Below are 19,534 nucleotides of genomic sequence, written 5' to 3' on the forward strand. Positions count from 1 at the left end.
GAGCCACTTCATCAAGATGGCCGATCCGAGATGGCACCCATATAAAGTCTATGAGAACCAATACATCTTCCAAGCCACTCAGAAGGTCAATCTTGTCAAAATATACATTTTCTGTGTCAAGGAATCATTTAAAGCTGTTGAGAATATCACTAGATGATTATTTGATCAAATAGAAATGTTCATTTTCACCCAGACTGGTAGGCAACTCGCTTCAAGTGCTGCAGCAGAGAATCCTGAGCTGAAAATGTTTGGAATCTAATAATTATGTAAATACATGGCCAAAATGAACATATATATTTGATCATCTAGTGATATTCTCAGTAGCTTTAAATTATTCTTTGACCCAGAAAATGTATATTTTGACACTAAGATTGACCTTCTAAGTGGCTTAGAAGATATATTGGTTCTCATAGACTTTATATGGGTGCCATCTCGGATCGGCCATCTTGATGAATTGGCTCCTACCAAAAATTGAAACCTATAGTGATAGAGAGCATGTGGAAAAAATGTGGTGCTTTTGTCCGACGTGTCCCCTTTCTTCCCAAATCTGGTCCTAAGCCGCCGGACTACAGTCTATACACGATACAGTGATGATGCAGAAAGCAAACTTCACATGCTGTGTTCAAAAATGTACCAAGCTAACAAAATAAAGTTATTAACCTAAAATCATGATTTGAGCCAGGCAGATAACTTTTATCACTTCTTACTGCATGTTGACGGTGCTGCCATCTTTCCATCTCTCTCCTGTTCCCTGAAGGCTCCTCCATCATCACCTCCATCATCACCTGCAGCACTAAACATTTCAGCCTGAAGCGATTGTCGTTTGTTTTTCTCTTAGTTTCACCGCAACTTCTATTAGACCATTATTTTTCTTCAATTTCTTGTTCGTTTCGACCCCTGGTACAACTAAAGGTACATTTGTTTGGACAAATATAATTCTAACAACCAAAATAGATCATAAGAGTTTAATTTAAGAGCTGATATCTAGCCATTTTCCATGGTTTTCTTGATAATAACCTAAATCATTATCAAGAAAACCATGGAAAATGGCTAGATATCAGCTCTTAAATTAAACTCTTATGAGTCAATTTTACCAGGCACTAAAATTAACAAGAAATTGAAGGAAAAGAGTGGTCTTCTCACCTTTCATGACTGTAGGTAAATAAAATGACATGCATTTAGTAAGAAAGTGAACATTTCAAACACTGATTAGCTAACTAGTTGTAGTAAACATTATATTTTCTTTAGTCGGCCCGTGTCTGCTTGTAGTCGATGACCCCTGGCATCATTTACATATATATATATATATATATATATATATACACTACTGGTCAAAAGTTTTAGAACACACCAACTTTTCCAGAATTTAATTGAAAATGATGCAGTTTAATGTCTCAGTGTACTCTGAAATTAATGCACATTTGCAACATTTAAAATTCTTGATTGAGCATGATAGTGTTTTGAAAGTAAAAAAAAGATTCAAAATCACATTTTATGTTGGACTAAAGGGCTAAAAAAAGACACAAAATGACCAAAAAAAGACACAAAATGACTAAAAAAAAGACACAAAATGACTAAAAAAAAGACACAAAATGACAAAAAAAGACACAAAATTGCCAAAAAAGACACAAAATGACTAAAAAAAGACACAAAATGACTAAAAAAAGACACAAAATTGCCAAAAAAAAAGACACAAAATGACTTACAAAGACATGAAAAGAATTCAAAAATGGACAAAATAGCCCAAGACTCCATAGAGTTAAGTTGTTAACCCATTTCTTGTTCCCTGAAAAAGGCCTACTTGTATAATTCTGAAATGTACATTATTTTCCAGTTTTGGTTAAGCTTACCTTTTTTTATTTACCTCTGGCAGTTCACCACTTACCTTTGTACCCTTTCAAGCTGTTCATTTGACTTGAACTGCTTGAATTTCAATAAAAAACTGGAAAAATTGGGGTGTTCTAAAACTTTTGACCAGTAGTGTATATATATATTGACAAAATAGCACGTCATAAAAAAGTGAATGTCATGAAGGCTGAGAGCTGTGAGTCTATGAGTTACTCAGCCAACCTTCTTCTTTCTGCATGTCCATTATAAGAGTCTGCACTCCACTCAGAGTGCTCCACTTGTCAACTGTGAAGATTTATGAGTCACAGAGACAAAGATCTGCAACTTTCTCTCTGACCCTCTCTCCTCTCACTCGTCCTCTAATTCCCTCCATCTTCTCCCTCTGATCATTTCCTCTGAGGTCAGATAGACTCAGCTGGTGGAGAGGGACAGGTCAGCCACTATCTGTCTGGGTAACCCTTTGCTACTCATCAGTGTGTGTGTGTTTGAGTGTGTGTGTGTGTCTCACATGTGTCATCACCCCGCGCTGAAAAATAGAAGAGAGTCGGCTGGTGAGATTGGACTAGAGGTAAGTGATTGGAGGGAAACAGGAACAAATGGATGAGAGGAGGAGTGGAGTGGCGGCAGAAGGAGCCTCCAACATGATAAAGAGCTCTCGGGTGTATATGTGTGTAAGTGGTGTCTTTGCCTTGTACTGGAGGCCATGAGAGAGAATCACCTAAGGGGCATGATGAGAGTCTGCCAAAACACTTACAAACTTGATTATCCTGAAGAAGTGGGGAGTAAGTGCAGCACTGTAACGATGAAACACACACACACACACACAGAGTCACACAAATGTGAGACAATGTAATATCAGAAAGAAGAAAAAGTATACAGCCAAAAGTATAAAGACACCGTTGTCTCAAATTATTAGCTAATAGGTGCTGACGACTGACAACTTCTACATACAGTTCTGGGGAGATTGGAAGATTGGAAGTGGCAGAATGTATGTTTATGTGCTTTCAATCTGGGTCTGTTTTTCATGGTTTGGGCTCAGCTCCTTAACCCATAAGAACCCAGACCTATTTATCCTTGAAGGAAAATTATGGGGGATATACCACAGACCAAGTGGACCACATAGAATACATTTATGATGTTTATGATGATATTTTATGATATTTCTTATTTTAATATAAATAAACTTGACACCTTTTCTGCTTAGAGAAACACAAATTTGCCTTTTTCTCTGGATCTCCACAACATATATTAAAATTATGACATTAATAGTGCTGTTTAACAACAAATTATTTTCTGATTTGTTTTGAAGTAACAAAATAATAATAAATCAATACTAAATAAAAACAAATAACAAACCCTAATAGGGTTAAATGTAATTAAGGACACTCTATTAATGGAATATAATTGTTAAATGGGTTTAAACTTAGCCTAGTAATAAATAATAAGCTTTTTGAAGATTTTTTAGATTTCTGTTTCCAGTCACACACACAGTTTGGAGAAGCCACGTATGCTTAGGGATTTAATGAGTTAAGGTCAAGCATAAAGCTGAATATGGGAGATTCTAGAAGATTTAAAGTGTTTGTAACACCCGTGTCACCGTGGGTTCTTATGGGTTAAGTAAAATTTCAGAGTTCTTCAAACATCAACCAGGAGAGACCATATTTGTATTGGGAGGCGCGACAATGGCTGTACCTAAAAATAAACTTAACGCTTAAACAAAATGTCGGTGCTTACTGGAGAAATTGACCAGCCGACTCCTTGGCGTGTCTTTTAGTACAACCAAACGCTGAACAAGACATTTTTAAATGAACAAAATGTTCAACTAAACTTTCATGAACTGAAGCACACGGTGAAAGGGTCAAAGTTCAGAGAGGAAAACACTGTAAACAAGTTAAAGGATGTTCAGACGTACACAGTGCCGTGGATACCTGTCAATCAAAGGTAACCATACCCAAAATCTTCTTTATCAACTATTGTCTTCTAAATGATACCATCATATACACAATTAACATAATTTATCTTAAAGAAGACTTGCAACTAGTGACTGAGACGCCACAACTTTTTTGTCTGAGGTAATAATTCAAGTGAGAAGTCGTGTCATTTTGTATTGAGATAGCTAGTGTAGCGGTTTGATAGTGCTGGTTGCCAGGCAGAGTTCATCTGACCATTTTTATTTTGTATTTTGATTTGTCAAACTTACACAGGACCCATGTCTACCCTTGCATGGTCCCTACTAACAACCAGAAACCAAGACCATTTCCAAAGGAGACTCAATAAACACAAAACACACATACAATCATTTGCAATTCAACACAGTGTATTCTACAATTCAGCGTCCCAAAATCAACCAGTGGTGGAAGAAGTATTCAAATCTCTTACTTAAGTAAAAGTACTAATACAACACTATGAAATTACTCCACTACAAGTAAAAGTCCTGCATTCAAAACTTACTGAAGTAAAAGTACAAAAGTATCAGCATCAAAATGTACTTAAAGTATCAAAAGTAAAAGTACTTGTTATGCAAAATAGACCCACTTAGACTGTTTTATATACTCTAAATATCTTATTACATTATTTGTATTGATGATTTTATGTAAGCAGGGTTTTAATTTTGTAAAGATATGGCTCATTTAAGTACTTAATATACTGTTATAAGATTTGATAAAATAAAAAAAGTCTAATCACCTTAAATTGATCATATGTTTTATGTTGAATCTTGACCTGAAAAGTAACTAAAGCTGTCAGCTAAATGTAGTGGAGTAAAAAGTACAATATTTGCCCCAAAATGTAGTGGAGTAGAAGTATACATTTAGAGAAAATAGAAACACTCAAGTAAAGTACAAGTACCTCAAAATTGTACTTAAGTACAGTACTTGAGTATATGTTGCTTTCCACCACTGAAATCAACTCATAGTTCAAACAACCAAAACACCAAAAATAGTCTCTTTGTTTCAACCAAAAATAGTCCTCTTGGGGTACCCAATAAATAAACAAAATAATCTTTTTTTTTTTGGAAATAACAGTTGGTCAACCAAAACCCAAACAAAGTGGCGCCTCCAGCGTCTAATAGAGCAGCTCTGACAGCAGAGTTTCCTACCGGCAGACGTAAGAGAAGGACCGTCGGGTTGAAGCCAGAAGGAGTTTTGGAGCAGGAGGATTAATCCAATGATGAGAAGCGAACAGTACAACATATAATACGGACTGAAAACCCGCTGCCAGGGGTTGGCAGGCTAACGAAGCAGACACTGGACGGACTAGAGCTCTTCCTCATCAGTAGCTACCAGGCGGCAACCTCCGTGTCTGAGCATGGAGGCCACCAGGAAGTGCATAAAGCCTGCAATTCACCGAAAAATTCCAGTAGTGGGCGCTAAGTTTGGCTGCAAAAGAAAGCTGCCCATTCATTTCAGTGCTAAATTTGAAAACTTCTCACTTGATTTATTACCTCAGAAATTTTTTCCAGGGACAACATTATGGTCTCAATCGCTAGTAAAAAATCTTCTTCAAGACATTTTGATGTCAATAGTTCTAAAAATGGCCCCATTTAGAAGAAAATAGAAGATAAAGAATCGTATGATTTGGGGCGGGGCTACCTTTGATTGACAGGTCACTAACAAGGCGAGCCGTCACCAGGAGAGAAGCAGAACAATGCGTATCCATGGCAACGTGTCAATAAAGTTATATATAACGTTATATAGATAGAAAAGAGGACGTTTACCGATTTGGTCTCATAACTTTGACCCTTTCACTGTATTTTCACTTAATGACAGTTTATCATTAAAACAGAAGGCTAGGACTATAGCCTGCGGTCCAACGTAATGGGCGGGCCGAGTCTAAACCCTGGTGCTGCCCCAACAGTTTTGACCAATCAGGTAGCCGCACATTCATATTATAAATCTCTGTGTAAAAGTAAGTTAGGCATCTTTTTGTGGGCGGTGGTTACAGCTAACTGCTTAGCAGCCTGTGATTTCTGAACAGAGAAGGTGGATGTACATGCTCACTCTTTCATTACTGTCTTAAATAAATAGTCAAAAGGGTTTTACTCTCCTCTCATCCGTTCTACAAAAAAAACGAACTCTAACACTAACAAAGATATGGAGTCCTTAAAGTTCAAAGTAAAAGTTGATATTGGATCTACAGTTGTGTGCCAACTGGGCAAAGTCCATCTGCTGATGAAGATCATGAAATGTGACAGAAGCTTTCAAAGCAGTTATTAAATGGAACTTGTGGTGAGGAAGTTTCTAAACTACCATTTCCATGGTCAAGAATGAACTTTTAACCACATCTCATCTGTCTTTTTCGGTTATCTGCCTATCCTTTTTCTATCCTTTAATCTCCCTTTCCTTTCCTTCCTTGTTATGTTTCTTCCCATTTTCTCTCTCTCTCTCTCGTCCAAAATCACCTCGGTAAGACGCTGGAAAATTTCAAGCTTTATTCTGCTAAAACCCACTCTGGTCAACTCCTATCTCTCTCCCCTCTCACACACTTTGTAGGGCAAATCAATGAGCCTTGGCCGTCTGAATATCTGCTGCCAAGTATGGTCAGCCGTGACCACTCAGAGACACTAAGGAAAGAGGAAAAAAAATAAAAAAAGCACGAGGAAGACAAGACACCCACTCACTGCTCGGTACACCCAGTTCACTCTGCTACTGAACTACATGCCACCCCTCCCCCCCCCTCCTCCCACATCTGTAAGACAATAGAGCTGGAAGAGACAAAAATACAGGAGGAAGAACAAACATACTGTCTCATACTGTATATGAAGTACAGACGGAGGAAGATGGAAGTGAACAGGCCACGCAGGAATGCCTCACTACACTAAGTTCTGATAATAGCTATCAGGGACAAAGCTCTCTTTCATTTGTGAAAAAGGGACAGGCTTTATTTCTCATGAGAAATAAAACTTTTCTTAGTTAAAAGCTAGAGTTCAAAGGAGGTCCTGTTTTTGGCTCAGTTTTTATGTTTGTTTGTCAACAGGATTAATAAAAATGTACTGGCCGGATTTTCATTTATTATTGTTATTATTATTATAATAATAACCTTTATTTACCTAGGAAAATCCCATTGAGATTAAGGCCCCGTTTAGGGGGGCCACTTGCGGGTAAAAACGACAAAATATTTTATGTGAAGTGCCTTTCGTTTAGACGGTGACGGCGTTTTTGGGGCTTAAAGACGCAAAAATCTGAAACCACCCTCCAAAGTGTAAAAGTGTAATCCTCTCCCCCGTAGCGTGTCGTCTACACTGACAAGACACAAAACTCTGATCTGATCTGCTCACGTCACGTATGTGTTTACGTCACATACATGCTCCAGGACAGGAAATAAAGAAACGTGGGATTATTTCCATGGTGGGACCTTCAAGCTGCTCTGGCAGCTCTAATAAACTTACAGGAGTCTTTCCACCAAATGTCCAGGATATGTACAGATAGTATTAGTGAACAGAGAAGGATCTGGAATTACCTCCATCACATTCTGGATGCAGCGATTGGTGGGAGGAGCCAGACGGCTGTGAACGAGACCTGGGAGATCTAGTGATGGTGGAGAACTTTGTGGAAGGAGTAGCTGATGAAAATGTGTGGCGTGAAAACTTCTGCATGCCCAAAGATGCTCTTATGGCTTTAAGTGATGCCGCCTGGCTGCATACAATCACATTTCACACACTTTTGCGTCACCGTATGCAGCAGATTTCCTCCTGAAAACGCTCGTCTAAACGAGGAATAAAAAGTGAAGACGAGACGCCACTTTTGCGTCTTCTGTTCAGACCGTCCTCATGGGAACGTAGCCTTAGTTCTGATAATAGCTATCAGGGACAAAGCTCTCTTTCATTTGTGAAAAAAGGGACAGGCTTTATTTCTCATGAGAAATAAAACTTTTCTTAGTTAAAAGCTAGAGTTCAAAGGAGGTCCTGTTTTTGGCTCAGTTTTTATGTTTGTTTGTTTGTCAACAGGATTAATAAAAATGTACTGGCTGGATTTTCATTTATTATTGTTATTATTATTATTTTAATAACCTTTATTTACCTAGGAAAATCCCATTGAGATTAAGAACCTCTTTTTCAAGGGAGATCTGGCCAAGACAGGAAGCAGCAAATACAAAACAGTTACAAAATGACACAGTTAAAACACAAACCAAGGACAAACAAAAAAGCATAAATGATTACATGTACAAACAGATTATGGAAAACATGTACATGTCATAGAGTCATACTCAAGTTCTCTCAATTTAGATTTTAAAGCGACGATTATATTAACTGTTCGTTTCCAGTCATTCTGTCACTTATTCCAAGCAAAAGGTGCAGAGTGGACAAAAAAGCCCCCAATTCAGTCCGGGCATATGGAACAGAAAGCAACAAAAGATCTTGAGAATAGAAAGAATAAAGAAAGCTTACAAGGGTGTAGCATGTGCCAAAAATTGTAAATTGGTCAAATTTGGAGCAAATCCAGATCAAAGCGTTAATCAGACTGTTCTAGTGAATGTTTCTGGGTGTTCATAAAAAAAGTAATGCACTGACTTTGTGTCCTGCAAAAGTTTTTCAGTTTATGTTGCATGCACACTGCACATTAGGGTGGGGGTGTCAGATCTCAGGGGGGTAATCAAGGGCAGATCCAAATACTTGCATTGATTGGATTTTATTCAATGACAGTCCAGCAAAAACAGAGTCCAGGTACAGACAGATGATCCAGACACGACAGGCAATAACCAATAATCAAAATCATTCTCAAGAAAAAATGACTAGATATTAGCTCTTAAATAAAAGTTTTATTAAGCTTTTTTTGTAATTATCATTATATTGTCGAAACAAATTTACCTTTAGTTGTACCAGGCATTAAAATGAACAAGAAATTGAAAAAAACAAGGGTGGTCTGATCATTTTTTCCATCTACTGTCTGTAAATCAAATTGCCCCTCTGGGACATTAAAGTTTGACCTTATCTTACCAAAAAAATCTGCAAAGTACCGAAAACAGAGGACAAAAAGCAAGTGTTAACAAAATTTTTTTTGCAAGGTTCCCCCGTGTTGCTGAGCCCTGCTTCTCGTGACCAGACCAGGCTGGGCAGGATTTGTGCCACATCCTGAGGATTTATAGAGTGCTCCCATAATGCACTTCCTCTCTCCAAAGGGGGGACATAAATCTGCCTCTGTTTTTTTGTCACCCCTCCTTTTTTATTTGCTAATGGGACCCTCAAGTGACGATCCTCTTGGCTTTCTTTATCCCTTGCACGCACACACACAACAACAGCAGCGGCTTACAGACCCAGACTCATGCAGGAGCCCGTATAGAAAACCATAAATTATCAGACCTGTGTCAATTAATCCTACAACTTCAGAGGCAGGCATCACACTGCAGCCAAGGGCCTGAAAGCTTGTTACCAAGAGGAACCTCCAAAGGCTCCATATTACACACAAACTGTTTGCATGTTTACACTGTAAAAGAAAAGTACAGTGTGTTTATCTCGACATAATAAAGCAGCAAAAAGGTTCCACCAACAAAGAGTCACACAGTGGGTAGCTGAATTAAAATACACTGTGCTGGTAATGAGCTATCTAAATTCAGAGTTCATATTGCTTGGAATTACACAAAAGCGGGGCTCCAGGCAGCACTGGCAAAAACTCTATAGCTCTTTCTGCTTCGCTGCCAGAAGATTCTCCCTGTCGAGCAGCGACACGGTCGGTCCCGAGGAAATCGTTTGAGCCACAGCATGTATCTGCGAATGCAATAATTCCTTTGTAAACGACATCACCTCCTCGTCCATTTTTGCATACTTGGCGGCTGTCAACATGTTGGCTGCACTCTATCACTCTCCCCGCTCGTGCACGGGGCGAACCCACACACACACACACACACCTACACACACTTACATACACATACATATAGCACTTGAGGCTCTGATTACTGACAGCTCTGAAACACGTACTAAGTGGATACACATTTAGACACACGCTAAGTCTGACTGGATGACTGGAGGGTGACGGTGATTAAAGGAAGTTGCACGTCCACTCTTTCCTGGAATGAAACGGTGGCTAAACAGAAGATGACAGGAGTAGCGGCGCTTCAAAGTTATCTAGAAAACAGCTCGGCACGCTGACGCTACGGAGGCGGATCCTTCGTCACACTTGACATGAATGCACTATTTCAGTTTCAAAAACAGAAATGGAGAGGAGATCCAGGAATAAAGGTATAAGGAATGAAGAAAATGATTAAGGTTTGTTGCTTCTTATGAGCTCTCCTTCCTGCCAACTGTGACAGGATGTGGGAGAGGGAGTGAGGGTCAGTGCAGCAACAGATCCTGGAGACAATAGACTCGTTTTTTTTCCCCTGGATTTAACTGCACTGTACAGTGGCCCGAGGGAATCAATTAGAATCATGGTGTGCTTGGTTTTTCCACCCCCACTGACTTGGCAGTAATTTGTTTACTTCACAGCAAAGCTCTGGGTACAAAAATTAATAACTCCTTCTTTACAATGCAACTATCCTGTTATTTCCTGCTGCATATAAGAGCTTATCAGGTTAATACAAAACATCCGAATGCTGGCAACAGTGTCTGTGCATGATAGTCGCCTCACTTGCAAGTAAATCCTGATTTAAATGGAAGTGCAGGTAAGGCAAAGCTTGACCTCTGGGCCAGGTCACGGCCCGCAGCAGCTCTATTAGCATATGTTTTCCTTCCTCACACTACAAAGATTGCAGCCGCAGCCTGCCAGCCGACCAGCTGGGAGGCTGTTTCCCCGTCAGGAGGCGAGGAGGATGAACAGCTTATCACATTGGCGGTGTCTCTCGGCTGCTAGACGAAACTGACAGGTGTCACCTTGTTATTTTGGCTGTGTAAAAGCCAGCCACCCGTCTACAGGGAGTTGATTAGCACGAACCTGTTGCCACATTTACCCGCTCACCTACGGCACACGCCATGCTCGCTGGAGGATTGAGCGGTCCCGCTGCAGTGGGGATACTGGTGGAACTAAAAATAGCTCAGCTGTGGAGCAAAGCTGCCAACAGTATGGTTCACACCTATAACATCTGGATGTCATGATTATATATGTGGCTTTGGGGATTATTTGTCATTGAATTGTAATGAGCTAATTGCAGCAGTGATTTACATTAGTCTGATGATAAATCACCTTCATTTACATGCATATAAAGCTGCAACAATTAGTAGAAAATCAACAACTAGTTTGGTTATCGTTAAAGTAATTTTTCATGCAAAAAGAGCAGAAAAAAATTTCTTTCCTGCTTTTACTTTCTTTTCTTTTTATAGCATTATTGTAAATATCTTTGGCTTTGGGACTGACAAAATAAGACATTTAAAGATGTCACCTTGGACTGGGATGGACATTTTTACTGTTTTCTAACATCTTACAGACTAAATGACTTTATAGATGAATTGATAATGAAAAAAACAGCTACAGTAATTGCTGCAGCCCTAGTTTAGTGCATATGGTTTCACATGGTTGATCAAAGTTTGGGTCTGCATTCACAACCATCACAGTCGACGAAGGTTAGTTTCTTCAAGAAATCATCATTTTTTAAATATTTTTTTTAGCTTTGCAAGGGATTTACTCATGCTTTTATATGTGGACTTCCCTATCGAGAAGTGTGTTTTGGATACTGTTTCACGTGGGTGTTCTCCACAATAAAAATGATGAGCCACATGCACTAATAACACCACTGTTTTAATCATATTCTGCCAATTTCTGCCAAGTTCCAGGTTTGTTTATTTGATTTATTTCACTATAGAACCGAGTCATAAGAGTCACTATTCTGCATGGTTATCTCTCTGGTGGACAGAAAACCAAAATCTTTTCAGCTCGAGGTCACTGAAGTGAAATCTTCACTCAGTTACATCACTCATATTAATGTAGGCTTCCTTCACACCAAACAGGTTGAGAATCACTCACCACACACACTAACCTGAGCAGTAAAGACCACAGAGTCACAGAATGTGTCTCCTACATCCAGCTGCCTCCACAAAATAGTAGTAATGTTGCAGCAAAGGAGAGGAGGGTAGTGCAAGTCAATATCATAGTGAGTCCACATGAGATTAACCCAAAAAAATTGCTATAATAAGGTCACGGTGTGGGCTCAGTGTTGAGCTCTAAATCTCCACAGAAGTGCTGCAGGGATGCCGGAGAAATTAAAACAAATACCCTCATGTGCTGTTAGGGGTTGTGCAGTTCTACAGTAATTATGAAGTGTCCAGAGAGGAACACTGCAGGAGCAAAAGCATCAAACAGACCCGCAGACAGGCTGCCATCAGCTCTGTGTATCAGATGGATGGTTCTCTGCACCCACACAGCCTCTCCGGCCACATTAGAACATTAGAATAAAGCTTTAGCGCGCAGCAGATGCGCACCACGCCGAGCAGGCAAGTTGCCCTTCACCTACCGTACCTTTGATGTGCGCGGCGCTCAGCCCCAGAGCCACTACAGCCAACACGCCGGATATTCTCAGCATCTTCTCGGTGGAGGATTCAGCTCCGGGAAGGAAAGACGGCGACTTCTCTCTTTCTTTTTCCCCCTCTCTCTCTCTCTCTCTCCTCCTTTCCTCCCCTCTCCTTCTTTTTATTCACCGCCTCAGGTTCTCTCCTCTGTCTGTCTCTCTCTCTTTCTTCAGGCAGGAGTGTGGAAACTGATAATGTGGGACAAGACAGGAATGTGGAGTAGAAGAAGAAGAATGAAGACGAGGAAGAAGAAGGACACCGGGTGCCCGTAACGCACCGTAACGCGCGCGTCGCACCGCAGGTTTGTGTGCACGGAGGCGGCAGCAGGACTGAAGTGGTTTGTGCTGAGACGGGACTGGAGGAGCAGCGCACCCCGGGACCAGACCGAGCGACGTCACAGGGAGGAGAGAGATGGATTCAGGCGCTCCCCCCACCTCCTCCTCCCTCTCTCTCTCTGTCCCTCTCTCTCTCTCTCATCCTCCGCCCTCCTCTCTCTCCTCCTCCCATCTCCTATCTCTGGAGCATCCCAGCCCACTCCAGCTCACAGCCTGCCACGCTGAGGAGGGATCCGTCATGAAAACTGTTGAAAACACTAACCATCTTGTTTTAACTGACTCCATGAGCAAGTCCATCAAGCAATACAACAACATTATTTAGAAACACTGTCTATTCTTTTCAACCTGTTTTCTTATATAACCAAATTGTCAGATGTGATCAGGTTCATTCTTATGAGACAAGGTCAGCTAATGGTGGTCAGATGATGTCACCATGTTCAAAATCAAATGCCTTAAAGAGAACAGTTATTTATCGTGCTATCAGTTATTGGAATAATTGCCCACTGAATATACGTGAACTGAATAGTAAAGTATCTTTTAATTATTACTTGAGAATGCACTATTTAAATTTGTGAGTAGTGAATTAACATATTTACTGTATGAAAGTGAGAATTAATGTAATAGATATGAATGTAATAACTTATTCGGAATGATTTCTGATGACGTATATAATAATGTCTACAATGTTTAATTGTTGACAAAATGACAAAAAAAGACACAAAATGACCAAAAAAGACACAAAATGACCAAAAAAGGCACAAATTGACCACACAATTATAAAAAAAAGACACAAAATGACCAAAAAAAGACACAAAATGACCAAAAAAGGCACAAATTGACCACACAATTATAAAAAAAAAGACACAAAATGACCAAAATGACCAAAAAAGGCACAAATTGACCACACAATTATAAAAAAAGACACAAAATGACCAAAAAAGACACAAAATGACCACAAATAGACACAAAATGACCAAAAAATGCACAAATTGGCCACAAAATGATAATAAAGACACAAAATGACCAAAAAAAAGACAAAAAATGACCAAAAATGACACAAAATGACCAGAAAAGGCACAAATTGACCAAAAAAGGCAGCTTAAAGAGAACAGTTATTTATTGTGCTATCAGTTATCGGAATAATTGCCCACTGAATATACGTGAACTGAATAGTAAAGTATCTTTTAATTATTACTTGAGAATGCACTATTTAAATTTGTGAGTAGTGAATTAACATATTTACTGTATGAAAGTGAGAATTAATGTAATAGATATGAATGTAATAACTTATTCTGAATGATTTCTGATGACGTATATAATAATGTCTACAATGTTTAATTGTTAAGTGATTTTTGTTTTGTCTTGTGGACCCCAGGAAGACTAGCTCCTCCCACTTTTGGTGACAGCTAATGGGGATCTTTTTAACAATAAACAATAAACAATAAACATTAGCCCTGCTGTTATTATCATTCACAATATATTTAGCATTGTTATCATTCTCTAGGCTGGTTTTATTGATTTTTCTCCCTTTTTTTAACCGTCATTAGTCATTTTTGATGAAATATGTATCTTAAAAATGAATGCCATGAACCCTCGGAACCCCAACAAGCTGTTTCAGAGCATTTCTCACTGTGGCCTTGTATTTCACTGCAATATATATATATATATATATTAGTCCTGCAGCTCTATGGAATCAGCACAATCATTGCTAGAAGTGTCAACAATAATAAACAGTTTGGAATAACTAGATCCTGTTAAAAACATTAAATTCTGCTCTTTTCAGAGACACTGTGAAGTCATGATTGATTCTGCTGAGACGAACGGTCACGTGACAAATATTCACTGAAAATCTGTTTACACAGAAGTGAGAGGAGAGGACAGGACAGGAGAGGCTGTTTACACAGAGCAGAGAGGAGAGGACAGGAGAGGCTGTTTACACAGAGCAGAGAGGAGAGGACAGGAGAGGCTGTAAAAATGCAAAGAGTTAAATATGTACAGCTTGTTGAAACCCAATTTCTTTTCAATATTAATGACACATGTGGGCACATACGAAAGTCTTGTATATATAAAAATTTAATAAAAATAATATATTGGGGGGATTCAACTTGCGTTTTTTCTTTTTTATGAGTTATGTCAATATAACTGTGTTATTCTGCAAAAGACATTTTTGAGTTGATCACACTTCTAGCCATGCTTGTGCTGATTCCATAGAGCTGCAGGACTTATATATTGCAGTTTATATTGTAGCCAAAAATAAACAGTTTGGAATAACTAGATCCTGTTAAAAACATTAAATTCTGCTCCTCAGAGACACTGTGAAGCCATGATTGATTCTGCTGAGACGAACGGTCACGTGACAAATATTCACTGAAAATCTGTTTACACAGAGCAGAGGGGAGAGGACAGGGGAGGTTGTAAAATTGGAAATAGTTCAATATGTAGATGTTTATATAAATTTGATTTTATTCCAATTTTCAACAAGTAATTTATGGGAGGAATGGTATTGTTGTTATTCTTGTTGCATGATTTATGTCATTATAACTCTATTATTCTGCACAAAATGCATCTTTCAGTTGTTCCCACTTTTAGCCATGATTGTGCTGATTCCATAGTGCTGCAAGATTTTTATATTATTATAATATATTTTTAATTTTTTTATTTTATTTTATTTTATTTTATTTCATTTCATTTCATTTCATTTCATTTCATTTTATTTTATTTTATTTTATTTTATTTTATTTTATTTTATTTTATTTTATTTATTTATTTATTTATTTGTTTGTTTGTTTTTATTGTATTCATGCATATTTTATTTTGTGCGGGCAGTACATTTTACATTTTATTTTATTTATTTTTATCCCATTTTTAATATGTTTTATCTTATTGCATCTTACTGATCTATTGTTTACTACATCTCTTTGTATTGTGTTATGTATTTATTGTTTGTGCAGCACTTTGGAAACCTTGTGTTTGCTAAAATTGTGCTATATAAATAAAGGGGATTGGATTGGATTATATATAGATTATATATATTGCAGTGAAATACAAGGCCACAGTGAGTGAAATGTAAATGTAAATGTAAATGATAAAAAGAAAAGAAAAGATTTGTCTCTCACCATTGACAACTGTACATATTTGCAGAAAGGTTAGTATATATTTACTATAATAACACTATACTGTATGTGTTAAAATGCCAGTTCTATGCCATTATTGACTCACTAAAGAACACAAAGTGCATGTAGTAATGCTATAATTATAATGTAGGAAATAAAATGCCGTATAATTAAGTCACTGTACACTGACACTGCACAGTGAGTATACAGACGTTGATGTCTGTGATTAAATACTACTGCATGATATGGCGCTTGCCGGAAGAAGCACTTTATCATCCTAAAATATCATTATTATGTAACAGTTTGAAATGTCCATGCAGGCTACAGAAACAGAATATTATCAGCCAAATGTAGGCCAACCTTGGCACAAGTCTGCACCTCCTGTTTTCTTATTTATTACTTTTAAATGTAGTTTTTAGTTGCCCAAAAAAAACTCAGATTTTCTTGTAACTGCTTAGTGACAGTGATATTTCTGGACTAAAGGATTTCCGTTTAGCCTCAGGACTTTGAATTTCGAGCAAAAAGAGGTGAAGATAGACTGAAAATAACTGGAACGTTAAGACTTTCAGCACAGTATGTTTCTTATCACAAAGAAAGCATTCAAAACTGCTGCTGCAATGACGAATCTCTCAGCAACGTGGCTCATGTTGCCAGAGAGAGCGTCATTGTGTCCCACGCCTTACAGAAAAAAATCCTCATTTCAGTCTTCAGTTGTGTGTGAGCATGTGCTGCTGGCATGCATGTGAGTGTGTGTTCATGTGTGTTTTTATTTATTTATTTTTTTGCGGCTGGTGCTGGGCAGTAGGATTAATAATAACTTTTTCAATTTTCCTGAGTAGCCTATCTCAAAGCAACTTTTCTCTTGGACTATCTCCGCTGGTTTAAGGATTATTCTGGGAGGCAGAGAAAATATTGCTGGCGTTATCTAGAGGAAGGAAAAATAATAATACAAACAGATGACAATGCATAGATTTGAATCCACACCAGCCAGTGATGAAATTAAATTTGGTTTTCTTTTCACTGGGAATGTCCTAAGTGGTTTACAGCCGACAGAAAGGCTTCCCGAGGAGTGAGTACAGAGACGTGACAGAGAAACCAAAGCAGTGGTTCTCAGACTGGAAGTGCTGGGACCTTCAGGGGACCTCAGCTGCACACACTGTATTTTAGTGATGGCTGTAATACAGTGATGCTTGAGAACTGGAACGTAGTGACTGTGACCTCACCCATACATTTGTGGCCTGCACGAGGCATCGAGTTCAGCGTTACACTCGTCGTCATCTTGTTTCTGTTACGGGCAGCAGACCATATCTGGACTGTGGAGGAGGAGAGGGATCTGATCACTGACTACAGCCTCTCTACACCTCAACCTGACTGAGAGAAGCTGCTGCTAATTCATGTTAGCATTAACTGGGATGTTAGTTTTGGCTATCAAAAAAAAAAAAAAGTACATTACTGACCTCAGAAAAATGAACAGCAACTCTTTAGCATACGGCCCGCACCCTCACTTGAAGTGGCGTGCATTTGAGCATGAAATCCTATAAGTGCAGTGTAAAAATGCACAAAATTACTTCTTACAATTAATGTTGGTCTGCTGTTCTTGCACTGAAAAAAAATCATAGTAAGTTGTTATTTTTTATTTGCTTCAAGCCTTTTGTATTCCTATTTATACTGTTATACATGCATTTGAGCATGAAATATGTTAAGTTACTGCACAGTAAACATATTTTACTGTCCTCTCCTCTCTGCTCTGTGTAAACAGCCTCTCCTGTCCTTTCCTCTCTGCTCTGTGTAAACAGCCTCTCCTGTCCTCTCCTCTCAGCTCTGTGTAAACAGATTTTCAGTGAATATTTGTCACGTGACCGTTCGTCTCAGCAGAATCGATCATGGCTTCACAGTGTCTCTGAGAAGCAGAATTTAATGTTTTAAACTGGATCGAGTTATTCCAAACCGTTTGTTTTTGGTGATGTTTTAAGGAAAGTTATTTTATATATTTATATTTTTTACATTTACACATACTCGTTCATAACACAGTTGTTTTCTAAACTATATCCACATAACCTTTAAAGCTGCCACAGGTGGCTCAGCTTTGACAGGTCATGCAGGATGTATTTATAACCACGGCAACAGAGGAGAGTTTGTGTTTTCAAGACAAGCTGCCAAGATGTCTGGGGAAACAATTATGTTCTGATTCCTGCAGCTCTGGTGGGAACTGGAAAAAAAGAAGCCACTTCACATGTTTAGCGTGCCGAAACATTAAATCTGTTTCACACGTGGAGGCAGAAAAACCACTGAGAGTCACTTTCACTGTGTAGGTAATCTGAATATGTCGCTCTGTTTAAGGTCATTAAATATCAATCTATGGAAAATAAAATCAGTGTTTTTTTCCATTAAGATCAGTGGTGGAATGTAACTAAGTACATTTACTCAAGTACTATACTTAAGTACAACTTTAAGGTACTTATACTTTACTTGAGTATTTCAATTTCCATTTTATGTAACCTGATCCTTCTACTTTATTACATTTTAGAAGCAATATTGTACTTTTTACTCCACTACATTTAGCTGACAGCTTTAGTTAAACATAAAAAAGTGATTAGACATTTTCTTAAAATTAAACCTCATAACAGTATATTAAGTAGCTAAAATGAGCCCTATCTTGAGAAAAATTTAAATATGTAGTATATAATGGGGTCCATTCTGCATAACAAGTACTTTTACTTACTTTACATTAATAATAACAATAATAATAATAATACAGTTCGAGTGGGTCCATTCTGCATTAGGAGTACTTTTACTTTTGATACTTTAAGTACATTTTGATGCTTGTCACAAATCAGGAAGACCCAAACGCAGTACAGTCCTACTGTGATTTTTATGTTCTTTATTTTACTGCAACAGTGAACAACAGATGACTGCACTAGGCAGCAGGCAGGAACACAGTATTTCTTGACAAGTCTATAGACAGAGCTGCAGTCCAGAAGTCCAAAGCAAAAGCTGGCCGAAGAGTAATCCTCCACGGAGAAGCCGGAGTGGCAACAGAAGCAGACAAAATAACACCAGGAACTCACAGGCAGGGTTCGGAGTCGGGGACGGAAGGCAGTTAGATAACCAGGGCAGAGACGAAGATTCTGGGTCAGGAACAAGCAGGGTCGGAACCGGGAAATCAAGCCGAGGAAAAGCGCTGGAAAGTTCTGCATACTACAAAGACAATCTGGCGCTGTAGTGCTGGGCTGGTGTAGCTTATATAGTGGCTGGATGCTGATGAGGAGCACCTGAGTGCACAGGTGAACAGAGTTGGCTGATGAGAAGGGCGTGGCCAGCAGGGAGAGTGAGCAGAGCGGAGGAGAGTGGAAAATTACTGGCAGAGCAGCAGAGGAATGGATGGTGACAGATGCTGATACTTTTGTACTTTTACTTCAGTAAGTTTAGTAATTTCACAGTGTCGTATTAGTACTTTTACTTAAATAAGGGATCTGAATACTTTTTCCACCACTGATTGCGATCGATAAAAAAAGGGACATTATTATTTTTCAGGTATATTCAGACAGACAGAATGATTTTTTTTAGGACATTAAAGCATGTGAACATGTTCTAGTAGAAACCTGAAACACAAATGTGAATATTATGTCCCCTTTAAATGAAAATAAAGTAAATATACACTACTGGTCAAAAGTTTTAGAACACCCCAACTTTTCCAGTTTTTTATTGAAATTCAAGCAGTTCAAGTCAAATGAACAGCTTGAAAGCGTCCAAAGGTAAGTGGTGAACTGCCAGAGGTAAATAAAAAAAGGTAAGCTGAACCAAAA

At 38.5% G+C, this 19,534-nt stretch overlaps 1 protein-coding gene across 1 annotated transcript in view; it reads right to left on the reverse strand.

Annotated features, from left to right (window-relative positions):
- The window catches only part of LOC131970615 (calsyntenin-2-like), a 444,672-nt gene extending 431,905 nt beyond the window's left edge, over positions 1 to 12,767 (reverse strand). The window contains exon 1 of the mRNA XM_059332049.1: positions 12,231 to 12,767. Coding sequence (XP_059188032.1) covers positions 12,231 to 12,294 — 64 coding nt within the window. The 5' untranslated portion in view covers positions 12,295 to 12,767. The remainder of the gene's footprint in view (positions 1 to 12,230) is intronic.
- Between the last annotated feature and the right edge of the window lie 6,767 nt (positions 12,768 to 19,534).

Source organism: Centropristis striata, chromosome 4 (genome assembly GCF_030273125.1).
Source record: "Centropristis striata isolate RG_2023a ecotype Rhode Island chromosome 4, C.striata_1.0, whole genome shotgun sequence".
NCBI lineage: Eukaryota > Metazoa > Chordata > Actinopteri > Perciformes > Serranidae > Centropristis > Centropristis striata.